Genomic DNA, 13,287 nt, shown 5'->3' with positions numbered 1-13,287 from the left:
CGGCAGAGTGCCCGGAGAGCGGTGGCTCCTGCGGGGCAGCCGCACGCGGGGCTCTGGGCCGGTGCCCGGCCCATCCGGGGCGGTGTGGGTGCCACTTCCTTGTCCCCCGCGGGGGGTCCTGGGGCCCTCGCGGCCTGGCCGCTGGCCCCAGCTCACAGGGCTGAGCGCGGTGAGGCTGGCTGGCAGCAGGGGCTCCCGCGGGAGCGGGGCTGGGCTCCCCGCCAGCGCGGGAGGAGCGCGAAACCCACGGGATGAGCGCGGGGAGGGTCCCAGCGGCGGCAGGGCCTGCAGGGGCACCCAGGGGCGCCTCCGCGTTGCCCGCGCGTGGGGCGGGAGGCGCCGGGGCCGGCGCGCGTGGGCCCGGCCACGTGTGCTGCCCCGCGGCGGAAGGGGCGAGCGCTGCCCGGGAAGCGCTGCCCGTGGCCTTGGGTCCCCGCGCTGGCCGCGGGTAACTTTTTTTTTTATTTATTTTTTCCCTCACGCTATGAATGGGTTTTGCTGTAAATTACAGCTTTGCGCGCGTTCCCTCGGGTCGCGGAAAATAACCTCCGCCGAGCGGCCCGCTTGGATTGGCGCGCAGCTCCCCCTCTCTGCGCCCTAATTGAAACCAAATGTGCGAGATGTTGGATTGTGGGATTTCTGGCCGGCTCCCAGGAATCCACAGAATGCACAAGCGCTCTCAAAGGCATCTTGCATCAGCCCGGCGAAGTTTGCGCGGCGGCGCCCGGCTCCTGCGGCCGGGCCGAGGGGCGAGGAGGCGGCCGGGCGGCTCGGCGCCGCGGTGAGTGTCCTCGGGGCGCGCGGGGGGACGCTGGCCGCCTGCGCTGCGCGGGGGCTCCATGGTCCTGGGCGACGGTGCTGGGGGGACCCCTGGGGCCAGTTCTGGATCTGGGTCCCCAGTATCAAATGCCAGGACTTGAGTTTGGTACTGGCGGGGTGGCTTCCCCGCCAGGGGGATGGAATTTGCCCCTCGCTCTCCCGACACCCCCTGTTCTCCTCCTCCCGCTCGTGGGGTTTTCCTGGTGCGTCTGCCTTGGCTCCCGCTCCTGTTGCTGTTGGCAGCGCCGGTGTTGGGGACGGCTGTCCCAGGGTGCCCAGCCTGGGTGTGGATACGGGGCCGGGCGCTGCCGAGCATCCCCCTTCGCTGCCGGCGGCTGCCCGGGGGCGATGCCACCCAGCACCGACCCGTGAGGGGGCTCAGGGACCTCGTGGGGTGCCGCTGCCGCCACGGCTCTCCCCATCCGCGCGGGCCGGCTCGTGCCGCGGGGCACTCGCAGTTGCAGAAAGTGGGTCCATGTCCAGCACATCGAAGCTCTGAAATGGTGCTTTGGGGACCAAAGGGCAGAGCGTGTCGGGGGGCTCACGGCCACAGGCCCCGAGTGCCACGTGTGTCTGGGACGACACGTTCTGGGGCACGTCCGGGGGCTCGTCCTCGCGTGTGGCTCCTGTGCGTCCCACTGGCGCGCGGTACGAGCGGGCAGATGCCTTGGTTGGGGCTCACGAAACCCAGGCAGGGTCTCGTGGTTCTTTTCTTTTTTTTTTTTTCCTCATTTTCTTCCCCAAAATTTTCCCTGGTAATTTTGTGTATAACAAGGGGAAACAAAACAGAAAAAAAAAAAAAAAAGTGAGGAGGAATGCTGAAAACTAAGCGAAATGTGCCAGGAAGAAACACTGAAAATGTGGTGCAGTAAAAATTTCCAGCGCTTGAAATTTTCAGCAAACATTTTCAGGCAAAATGCAGCGGAGCCGTTTCACTCTCGGAGCTGGTGGAACAAAGATGATTTCCAGCTGTTGTGCCAATACTCGCAGCCTCTCCAAGCAAATGTGTCTTTGCCCGGAGCCCCAGCTCGTGAGTCACTGTGCTCCACATCCCGGTGCCCCTGAGCGCGCCTCTCGCCATGGCTGCGATGAGAAAGTCGCCTTGGATTAGCCTAATGTAATCCTTCAAGCATCGGGATAGCTACAGCATCTGGTATCCCGATGCTTGAAGAGTTTACACAGGCTGAAAGAATAGCGGGGAAAAAAATATCCGCGGATGTTTTTTGGATTGCGGGAGGAAATGGAGCGTTTTTATGCTGCAGCAGTTGGCTGTGCTTGAACAGGAGCCTCGCGGGCACTTCTGGCCAGTGCGGAGCTCCATAGTTGAAATCCCCATCTGCGACCGGGCGAGCTGGCACGTAGGCCGCTACCTAAACTTTCCAGGCTGGGGAGCGAAAAAAAAACGCGCAACGACATGAGCTTTTCCAAAAAGAAAGGAAGAAGAAGGAGAAAGCGATGTGAAGCAGCGTGTTTACTCGTACGTCCTCCGGCGCTGCTAGCAACGTGTCAGCGGCGGCGAAGGCGCTCGCGGGCGCGCGGGCGGGAGGCCGCCTTGGCCGCGGCCGGCCCCGCCACCGCCACAAAGGGCCGCTCTGTCCCGGCAGCGCTCGGCCCCGGCACCGCAGCGAAGCCGGAGCACAGGGCCCGGCCAGAAAAAGCAGCCCAGGTTGAAAATATTTATATCGCGCGCACCTAAGGGGTATAAAACGTGCCCGTGAGCTGCCCCGCGTTGCCACCGCGGCTCCTGCCGCGCAGGGCGCTGAGCTGCCTCTCGCGGGCGGCTTGTGCGGGTGAGCGGCGGTGAGGGGGCTGCAGGGGTTTATCTTGCTCTTGAGGGCACCCCCGTGGGGCAGCGAGCGGCCCTGCCATGCTGGGGCAGGATGTGGAGATGGTCGTGGGACGTGGAGATGGTTGTGGCCTATGGACCCTCCACCTCCACGGGACAGCCAGTGCTGGCCTGGCTTGCTAGAGCTCGCCGTGGCTTGCTAGTGTTCACCTTGGCTTGCTAGAGCTCGCTGTGGCTTGCTAGAGAGCTACCTGTGCATCAGCCACCTGCCTCATCTCATGGGCGCAGGGCCACCTAGCACAGGCCTTCACAGGCCACCCGTCACCTGTACGGGGAGCTGAGTAATTAACCATCCTGTTCCAGACCATCCACTTGTTGAGGATCTGTTGCTTTTATTTTGCTTTAAATAGCCCGCCACAAAGCTTGCAATCTGGCCAGGCCCCGCTCCCTCTTTTGCAATCCCGCCTGTGCTCGCCCCACTCCGTCCATCCTCATGGATAATGGCTGGCAGCTCGGGATGGCTCCAGCCCGTCCCCAAAGTGCCCTGTGGAGCAGTGAGCAGGACGCGTTGCCTGTCTGTGCCACGGGCCCTCCTTGCTCCCAGGGTGCCCTGGCACTCATCTCCCAGCCAGGGTGGGTGACAGTTTTATCAGCTCTGCTGCTTGGCCGCGCACCCTTCGCCGCCGCATCTAACAAACTCCTCCCGGCCAGGCCTGGGAAAACCGCGGCGGGAGGCGCCCGGAGGCCCCTGGCAGCCCCTCGGCACCTTGCGCTCTCTGGCACCGCAGCCCTTGGCCGGGGCGCCCGCGCTGGCTCCCAGCCCTGCCCCACAGGGCAGCCCCGGCACAGTGGGTCACGGCGCTCGCCAGCGCTGCTCCGTGTCCCCACGGCGTCTCACCGGGGTCCTCCTCAGCGCGCTCGCCTTTTCTCAGCTCCTCTGGGAGTTTGCCTTGGCAGGTCTGGAAAACGCTTGGCCCCAGAGAACTGTCACAATAAATATGCTATAAATCACGGTCAATTATCTGTGATTGTGTCTGCTGAGCCAGAAGGCAAGGAAACTGTGTTTTGCAATGTGTTATTATTTTGTTACACCACGGAGTTGTGCAACATCTTGCTTTCAAAACCTCTTGAGGATGGGGAGGCCAGTCGGAGCATTTCTGGAGCGATACTGAGCTAGGCGGCACTGTCCTGGAGCGGGGTTGCTGGATGGCTCTGATGACTCTCATGGCAATGCGTGGGCCAGGGCTCCCTCCTGCGCTGAGGCCAAGGGGCCTCTGTGTGGGGGTGGTGGCCCTGGACCAGCGCGGTGGTGCCTCAGCGTGACCAGTCCCGGCTCTGTCTCCGCAGGCTCCAGGACCAACGTGCTGCCGACATGACAGCCCTCACCAGCCCGGCCCTGCTGCTGCTCCTGCTGGGCATCCCGCAGGCTGCGAGAGCCCAGGTGAACCCGGGTAAGTCTTGCACATCCCCATCGCTGCCAGTGACCCAAACAGTGCCTGGCCCTGCTGCTATGCCCTGCTCCTCACCCTCAGGGCGAGCTCAGCTCGGCACGGGCTGCCTCATGGTGCATGGGGCGATGGATTGAATTGGATTGATGGGCGGAGATTGGATTGAATGTCAGCAAGAAAATCCCATTAAAGGGACTGCACCTGCAGAGCTCGTCCCTCTTCTGCCCTTTTACCCACAGTACAAGGATGGACATGGATGGGCTGAGATAGGCTTTGAGATCTTGCTCCCTCTCTGCAGCCAGGTCTGTGTCCAGGACATCAAGGAGGCTGCATTGCAGGATTGCAGGTAGCTTCCCACCTGGATGCTCATCCAGGTCTTCCACAGGGTGCTACCTCGACACAGCAGATGAGGCATGGAGATGTTTCTGTTGAAATGCAGGGGAACCTGTATCTTGGTCGCTCTAGCACAAGGGCCAGAAGTGCTAAGTGAGGCCCTTGCGCATGGTGCAGCCTCTCCACAAACTCCCATGGGTCCCACATGCCATGAAGAAGGTGGCAAACGCTACCCCAGGGCATGGGGACCGGCGAGCGGCACTCCAGGTCCTTGCCGGCTGCAGAACGGGGCGAGCAGCAGCCCGCAGGGCAGGAGGGCTTCCCACCGCAGCGCCGCCTCGGCCCTTGGCCTCTGCCCGGCCGTTTCCTCGGGGGTGGTTTGTGGAGGCAGCTTTGTGGGCTGGAGCCGGTGGCGAGACAGCAAACACGGCCAAACAAGACGCTCTTTCAGTAGCGCTCTTGGCAGCTGGGCGTGAAAAATAACTGCTGGGAAGCGGCGCTGGATGCAGTGCCCAGGGAGCTGGCCGGTGCCCGCGGGACACTGCACGGCACCGCGGGCACCAGGTACTTTTCCACTCCCGGCCGGGGCCCCGGAGGAGCAGGGCTGGTGCACAGGATGGCGCTGTGCTCCGGGGCCAGGGTTAACCCTCGCTCGCTGCGGAGCCGGCCAGGCGGCTGCAGGCGAGACCGCGTTTCTAGCAAGCCTAGAAGCCGGGGTGGCGACGCTGGTGGCAGGGGAGCGCGATGCCCCAGCCCCAGCTCCAGCCTGCGGGCAGGTCCAGGCGCTGGCAGAGGTGCCAACGCAGCGCTGTGGGGCACGGGCAGGCCCCCTGCACCCTCCGCTCAGCGCCCCGCTGCTCTCCTTGCAGCCGTGTGCCGGTACCCCTTGGGCATGTCCGGCGGGCACATCCCCGACGAGGACATCTCGGCCTCCAGCCAGTGGTCCGAGTCCACTGCGGCCAAGTATGGACGGTGAGTGCCCTTTGCAGCGTGGGGAGGGCTGGCGGGGCAGTTCTCCCTGCGTCCCCATGTGCGAGCTGCTCCACTGCTCTCCCCGTGGTGTTTCCAGGCTGGACTCAGAGGACGGCGATGGCGCCTGGTGCCCCGAGATCCCAGTGGAGCCCGATGACCTCAAGGAGTTCCTGCAGATCGACCTGCATGCTCTGCACTTCATCACACTGGTGGGCACCCAGGGGCGCCACGCAGGCGGCCACGGGAACGAGTTTGCCCCCATGTATAAGATCAACTACAGCCGGGACGGCACTCGATGGATCTCCTGGAGGAACCGGCATGGGAAGCAGGTGAGGTGGGGATGGAGGTTCTTCCTGCCTGGAGTCGTGCTTGTGATCCCTTCAGTGGCCCCACGGACGCAAGGGTGGCACCCAGCCAAGGTCCATGCAAACCCCAAGAGTCCCCCTCCCCAAGCACCTTCCCACCCCAACTGCATGTCTCTCTCCTCAGGTCCTGGATGGAAACACCAACCCGTACGACATCGTCCTCAAGGACCTGGAGCCACCCCTCATCGCGCGCTTTGTCCGCTTCATCCCTGTCACTGACCACTCCATGAACGTGTGCCTGCGCGTGGAGCTGTACGGATGCGTGTGGCTCGGTGGGTGGCGTGGCCGGCATCCTTCCCTGTGGCACCAGCGTGGCTCTGGGACAGACCGTTTTTGTGCCTGTCTGTCCCCCTGGGAGGCGGCAGGGCCACGTGGCCAGGATGCGCAGCAGGGCTGGCCGTGCTGGTCACCCAGCCGCGATCCCTCTTGGGAATGGCGTCTCCAGAGAGAGGGGCTGCTCACGCTCCCTTCCCCGCAGATGGGCTGGTGTCCTACAATGCCCCGGCTGGGCAGCAGCTCGTCCTTCCTGGAGGCACCGTCATCTACCTGAATGACTCTGTGTACGACGGAGCGTTTGGGTACAGGTGAGGCCCTGGGGCTCGTGCGCGTGGGCACTCTGTGGATGGTGTCGTGTCTGCTCTCTGTTCTGCACTTGCAGCACAACTGAGGCAGGAGGGCACAGGGTTGTGCCTGGAAAGGCTTGTTTTCCACATTTGCAAGACAGGGAGGTCCTCAGCAGGTCAAATACTTGGAGGTCTCCCCAAAGGGGAAGAGACATGTCCTGCTCCAGTGCGTTTCTGGGATTCACACAAGAGTCACCTTCCCTTTCCTGCCTCGTACGTGCCAGCATGACAGAAGGACTCGGCCAGCTGACGGACGGGGTGTCGGGCCTGGACGACTTCACGCAGACCCACGAGTACCACGTGTGGCCGGGCTACGACTACGTTGGTTGGCGCAACGAGAGCACCACCGGCGGCTACGTTGAGATCACATTTGAGTTTGACCGGATCAGGAACTTCACCACCATGAAGGTCTGTGCCCCGCAGGCAGCCTCCCCATCCCCGATGCTGTGCACGGGGGCCATGCTCACGGGCTGCCCCACAGGTGCACTGCAACAACATGTTCGCCAAGGGGGTGAAGATCTTCAAGGAGGTGCAATGCTACTTCCGCTCTGACACCAGCGAGTGGGAGCCCAACACCATCTCCTCGGTGCTGGTGTTGGACGACGTGAACCCCAGCGCCCGATTTGTCACTGTGCCCCTGCTCCATCGCATGGCCAGTGCCATCAAGTGCCAGTACTACTTTGCTGACACCTGGATGATGTTCAGTGAGATCACCTTCCAGTCAGGTACCAGCGGCCCTCCCAGGAGGGGTCGGTCCCTGCAGGATGCTCTCCTCCCACATGCCTTTTTGGGGTTTCGGCGCCCCTGTGCCATCCATGCTTGCTGCCCCGCGAGGCCCCGCGGGACGGACCTTGCCTTGCTTCCCTTCTGCACGGGGGGTTTTGGACAGCGAGCGGGGCAGGGGCTGTTCTGGCGTCCCTGAGCACCTTGTCTTCTCCCTTGCCAGATGCAGCCATGTACAACAACTCGGCAGCCCCCCCGGAGGTGCCTGTAGCTCCCACCACATACGGTAAGGCCCATATGATCCTGCTGCACTTGGAAAAGAACGTCACTCCATCACATGGCCAGGAGTGCGCTTGGGGGCTTGAAGGAGAGGGTCTGCTTGGCCAGTGCGGAAACAGGAGCTGGCGCTTGCTCTCCCCATGCCCCAGCGTCACCAGTTCTTGCTCTCCCCTCCTCCTGCCAGACCCCACACTCAAGGTAGACGACAGCAACACACGCATCCTGATCGGGTGCCTGGTGGCAATCATCTTCATCCTGGTGGCCATCATCGTCATCATACTGTGGCGGCAGTTCTGGCAGAAGATGCTGGAGAAGGTGGGCAAGCGTGGGGCAGCTGGCCAGGTCTCCTGGGAGTGCTGGGCATGGCATCCTGTGGGCTCTTTGCCCAGCGGGTTTTCCCGTGTGCTTGGCAAGGGGCAAGTGGAGACTGTGGTTGCTCAAGCCTTCCTGCAGCACTAGAGAGGTGGGAGGCTTTAGCTGGGGAATTCGGGACTGGACATGGCCAGACAGCCTGGACCTGGTGCTGGGACACAGCTGCTCTGAGCGGAGGGAAGGCTGGAGGCACCCAGGAGCCCTGTCCCACCAGCACCGCTGGGACCTCATCCAGCTCTCTCTCCTCCCTCATCCCCACCACACAGGCCTCTCGGAGGATGCTGGACGATGAAATGACCGTCAGCCTTTCCCTGCCCAGTGAGTCCAGCATGTTCAACCACAACCGCTCCTCCTCGTCCAGTGAGCAGGAGTCCAACTCTACCTACGACCGCATATTCCCCCTGGGCCCAGATTACCAGGAGCCCTCGCGCCTCATACGCAAGCTGCCTGAGTTCACGCCGGGGGATGAAGACACAGGTGAGAAATGCCAAATGCTGCAGTCTGTGAGCGGAGTGGGCAGCACCCGGCCACGGGCTCGGGCTGCTGCACGGTCCAGCCTCGCTGCCCACAAGTGGCACAATCCATGTTGGTACGTTTATGGGCACAGAGCTCTAGTCAGAAGGAGTTTTGACCCACCTCAGTGTTCCTGTAGAAACTACCCCCTCCTGTCCTGTGAGGAGGGGGTCCCTCAGGAGGACAGGTCCTGCTGTGGCTGCTTTTCCCTCCCTTTGCTCAAAGCTGGGGAGAAGCCCAGTCCTGCTCTGCATTTCCATAGCAAGTCAAGAGGCATCTGCAAGGTTGAGCCGTGAGTGAGGCTATAGCTGGGGCAGCCCCTGTCCATCTCCTGTGTTGGGCAGGACCTGCACTGCCCCCGGGTGCACGTCTTGCAAGCGAAGAGGCTGCAGGAGGTGCTGTGCTAAGACAGGGCTTGCCAAGGAACCCGGTTCCTGATATGTTCCTGGGGCCAAAGCTGGATTTACTTTAGTGCAGGATTTACCGCTGGGCCTGGAGGGTGCCCGGCCCTGGCGCAGTGGGTGCGCGCACCACAGCCGGCCCCACCATCTCCCCACAGGCTGCAGCGGCCTCGTGAAGCCGGCCCAGGCCAGCAGCCCCGAGGGCGTCCCGCACTACGCCGAGGCCGACATCGTGAACCTGCAGGGTGTCACGGGTGGCAACACCTACTCGGTGCCGGCCCTCACCATGGACCTGCTCTCCGGCAAGGACGTGGCTGTTGAGGAGTTCCCCAGGAAGCTGCTGACCTTCAAGGAGAAGCTGGGAGAGGGCCAGTTTGGCGAGGTGCGTGGGAGCAGGCGCCAGGCACAGCTCTCTCGTCTCAGCTCTTGCCAGCCCAGTGGTGTGTGAGGCCGCAGGACGGGCAGCACGGTGCTGTGGGCATTTGGGCTGCAGGGACAGGGCAAAGCGGGATGCTGAACAGGGAGGTAAGTGCTGCCTGCTCCCTCCTTCCAGGTTCATCTCTGTGAAGTGGAGGGGATGGAGAAGTTTGCAGGGAAGGACTTTGCCCTGGATGGCTTAGACACCACTTCCAACCAACCCGTGCTGGTAGCTGTGAAAATGCTGCGAGCAGATGCCAACAAGAATGCCAGGTATTGGGTCCGGCAGGGCACGAGCCCCAGCACTGCTGCACGCAGAGCAGCTCCCCCGGGCCACGCAGAGCCCTTCTTAATAAAGTCAGGCCTTTGGGGACATGTCCCCTCCTCCTGTGGCCAGGTGTTTGGTGAAGCAGCGAGGACCACACTCTTTGCTGGTCCTAACCTGCTTCCCATTTCCCCTGCCAAGCCCGCCCCATGTGCCAGTCAGACATGAGCCAACAGGTCCTTTCAAAATAGATCCAGGGGTGACCAGGGACAGGCACCCGCATTGCCATGGGGCTCCCTTGGGTGCAAGGCATGCTTGGCCCATCTGTGGGCACCTCTGTGCCCCTGCGGGTCTGTCTATCCGATCCGTGTGGTTTCTGTTCCGGAAAGGAATGATTTTCTGAAGGAAATCAAGATCATGTCGCGGCTCAAGGACCCCAACATCATCCGGCTGCTGGCGGTGTGCATCGCGGATGACCCGCTGTGCATGATCACTGAGTACATGGAGAACGGAGACCTCAACCAGTTCCTGTCCCGCCACGAGCCGCAGAGTCCCCCGGCCAGCAACGCACCCACTGTCAGGTAGTGCCCGCACGCGATGCTCTCAGCAGGGACGTTCTCAGCCTCCCCTGCCCAGCCCTCGTGCAATGCTCGGGTCTTATTGCCCCCTTGGCAAGCGTGTTGGTGTCACCACAGGACCTTTGTCGTCCCCAGGCAGGTCTGCCACAGCCTTGCTTGAGCTCTGCTGCAGCGGGGGTTCCTTGCCCCATTCCGGTGCTTTGGGAAACCCTGCTCAAGGCTTAACCTCCCAGCTTCCATCCTACCCAACCCCTCAGGTCTCCATCAGCTCTCCCTACCCTTGCAGCTACAGCAACCTGCGGTTCATGGCTACTCAGATCGCTTCTGGCATGAAGTACCTGTCCTCCCTGAATTTTGTGCACCGAGACCTGGCCACACGCAACTGCCTGGTGGGGAAGCAGTACACCATCAAGATAGCTGACTTCGGCATGAGCAGGAACCTGTACAGCGGGGACTACTACCGCATCCAGGGGCGGGCCGTGCTCCCCATCCGCTGGATGTCCTGGGAGAGCATCCTGCTGGTACGTGGGGCTCTGGCTCATGCTGCAGCAGTCTTGGCTCTGCTCACGGCTCTTTTCCCTCCGGCTAAAAGCTGCAGGGAATGGCTCCTGCCCACGCGTGTGAGCACTGGGAGGGATGAGGGAACTGTCTGCTCTGTAGCAACGTGTTTCAGGCCGTGTGTGATCTACACATGAGCTCTGTGGCTGCTGCAGCAAGGCAGCATCTCTGGGTTCAGGGTGAACCACGCAGACATGGAAGCAACAGAGCGCAGCAGCATTTGTGGATTGGGACAAGGTAATTTTCCAAGCCTGGGAGGATCCACTGTTGGGCAGCTGCTCTTGGTGTTCAGTGACCATATTGCTGCATGGCCCCTTTGGCCCAAGACTGGTGCTTTTCCAAGCATTTCTGCTGTGAGGCTCATGCCACAGGCTACCATTTTCAAACTCGCCCCCGCAATGCAAAGCTCCATGGCCTCTCCTCGCAGGAGGCACAGGGGTGGGAGAGGGAGAGCCGGGACATGAGCCCAGCATGGCTGTGGGCAGCCGTGGGGCGAGCGCGCGGGGCCATCCGCTCTGCCCGCCTTCCTCACGCTGCTCCCTGCGACCAGGGCAAGTTCACGACGGCCAGCGACGTGTGGGCGTTCGGCGTGACGCTGTGGGAGACCTTCACGCTGTGCCGGGAGCAGCCCTACTCCCAACTATCGGACGAGCAGGTCATCGAAAACACCGGCGAGTTTTTCCGGGACCAGGGCCGGCAGGTAGGGATGGGCGAGCCTGGGAGCCCAGAGATGTGTGCAAAGATTTAAAGTTACCAGAGAGAAAGCTTGGCTAAACACAGGTTTTATGGAATGGGGTGCACTACATCAAAGAAAAATCTGCAAAGAGTCCCCAGCATTTGTACAGGAGAGCTGGGCAACACCAGAGGTGCAGTAGGGGCAGCCGATGCCGCACTGGGCTCTATCTGTGGTTTACAGAATCAGGCACTCTTTGCCTGCTGGCCTCTGCACGTGCTTTTTCCCCCTCCCAGCTGTGCAGTTTTGGGAGGAGGGTCAAGCCACCCTCCGTGCGCATCAGGTTATGGGAGCACAGCGCTAGGTCCACTGGTTTTACACCCTTTGCTGGACAGTGCCAGAGCACTCAGTACCATGCAAGATCCAAGCTGTGCCAAGCACAAACTCCGATCCCTGGACACAGGGGACACAGTGTTCAGCCAGGTTGTGAGTCATGGGCAAGTCTCATGGCCCATCAAGGACCCCTGGCCTATCATGCACTTGTCTTGCAGTTCTGGGTCGCTTCCTTTCCTCTATGAGCATAAAGCAGCAGAGTCTTCCCTGCCTGGGTGCCCTCTGCACAGAGAAATCAGCCTCCCATTGGCCTGGTTTGGTTTTTGTCCCATCAGTTTTACATGGCAGTAATGTAATCCCTCTAAGTCTTTTTCCCTTTGGCCCTTTGTCTGAACTCCTTTTTTAATCTTTGTCTCTCTCTTTTTTTTGAAGACTTACCTTCCCCAGCCTGCACTTTGCCCTGACTCTGTCTATAAGCTAATGCTCAGCTGCTGGAGACGAGACACTAAAGATCGTCCCTCCTTTCAGGAGATCCATCGCCTCCTCCAGGAATCAGCCAGTCAAGAATGACCCACTGCTCCCCCACCTAGCCCGGTTCCCCTTCCCATCCCCAGAGGAACCTCATACACAAACTGAAGCCACTTCACTTGGACTTAGCAGTAAAACCCCGGCAGCTGGTCTTGTTCTCATTGTACAGTAACAGCCTAAGAAGAAAACCCCAAAAGCAACAAGAAGAACCCAGGCAGGTTGGACAGCTTGGACTTGTTTGCTGAACTGAGCTTGGGAGCGACGCGGGCTGAGACAAGAGTTATTTATTGATGCAGCGTGTTCTTGGTGGCAACGGATTTGGACAGAGTGGGTTCTCTCCCCTGTTCAGAGGGGAGGAACGTTAGCTGTATTTTCTCCACGAGGAAGCTCCTGGCCTGTGCCCCAGGAACGCATCTGCAGGAGGACGTGTCCTGGCTATGGACCTGGCACAGCAAAGGGCTCTGCAGAAAGACGACCCCGAGCAGCCGTGCGTGGACGGGGCTTGGAGGCAGAGAGCGCCCCGGAGCCCTGCGGCGATGCAGGCGCTGCCGCTAGCTCACAGTGGGCTGTGCAATTACAGGGCAAGACTGAAGCTCTCGGGACCTCCCCGGCTTTGGGCAGGCTGTGTGGGCGCGGGGGATGCCCCATTCCTGCCTCCCAGCTGCCGGTGGCAAAGGGAAAAGCCCGACCACACTCCTAACTCCTCCAAGCTGCTGGAGCGAGCAGTGTGTCGACCCAGAGATGAAGCTGCCTCCTGCGCGGGAGCATTGCCACGCAGGCACTCGGTGGCTCTGCCACGTGCACCAGGACGCCGTGGGCCCCCCAGTACCGCTGTGGCATGCACTGGAAGGGACCTCCTCTCATCAGACCACGGCCCTTTTAGAGCTGCTCACATGCCGAAGAGGGGCATTTTTGGTGCCCCTCTGGTGCTGTGTGGCAGCCAGGTGTGGGAGCTAAGCGCCTCCCGTGTCTTTCCCTGGGTGGCATTGCAGAGACGTAAGAAAGCCAGCCTCTTTTACCTCTGAGGTAAAACCTCCAGGTCCTCCTCACATCTTCAGCTGTGATGGGGAGAAGGCACATGAAGTTTTGAGACCTGTTGCCAAGAAGGTACATTGTCCCCCAGTGGCTTGGAGCTGGACAGAGGGCATGGCCAGCCATGGCCATGGTGTCCCTTGCTCTCAGCCCAGGGATCACAGCCTGGCTGAAGTGCCCAGGGTGGACTCTCCAGGCGGAGCCTCTCATGGCACTTGGCATTGGCCCGTTCTCTCATGAGGAGGGATGTGGACCTTTCTGCACCTCTT

At 61.4% G+C, this 13,287-nt stretch overlaps 1 protein-coding gene across 2 annotated transcripts; it reads left to right on the top strand.

Annotated features, from left to right (window-relative positions):
• Positions 1-4,001: 4,001 nt before the first annotated feature.
• DDR2 (discoidin domain receptor tyrosine kinase 2) lies at positions 4,002-12,179 on the top strand. 2 transcript variants are annotated; one of them, XM_088524398.1, is made up of 16 exons: positions 4,002-4,056; positions 5,256-5,358; positions 5,456-5,687; positions 5,848-5,995; positions 6,202-6,307; positions 6,571-6,754; positions 6,828-7,071; positions 7,293-7,355; positions 7,533-7,663; positions 7,987-8,197; positions 8,793-9,016; positions 9,188-9,324; positions 9,706-9,897; positions 10,187-10,415; positions 11,003-11,152; positions 11,891-12,179. In XM_088524398.1, exons 2-16 carry the CDS (start codon positions 5,279-5,281, stop codon positions 12,026-12,028), a joined length of 2,469 nt encoding a protein of 822 aa, XP_088380524.1. In that variant the 5' UTR covers positions 4,002-4,056; positions 5,256-5,278; the 3' UTR covers positions 12,029-12,179. The 2 variants fall into 2 exon arrangements, with proteins under 2 accessions (XP_088380524.1, XP_088380523.1); XM_088524397.1 differs by having other exon boundaries at positions 10,181-10,415.
• The last annotated feature ends 1,108 nt before the right edge of the window (positions 12,180-13,287 follow it).

This window comes from Tinamus guttatus, unplaced genomic scaffold (genome assembly GCF_059628265.1).
Source record: "Tinamus guttatus ecotype Peru unplaced genomic scaffold, ASM5962826v1 Tinamus_guttatus_pri_ptg000211l, whole genome shotgun sequence".
NCBI lineage: Eukaryota > Metazoa > Chordata > Aves > Tinamiformes > Tinamidae > Tinamus > Tinamus guttatus.
The sequence above is the reverse complement of the archived record's forward strand: the minus strand, read 5'-3'. Positions and strand labels throughout refer to the sequence as shown.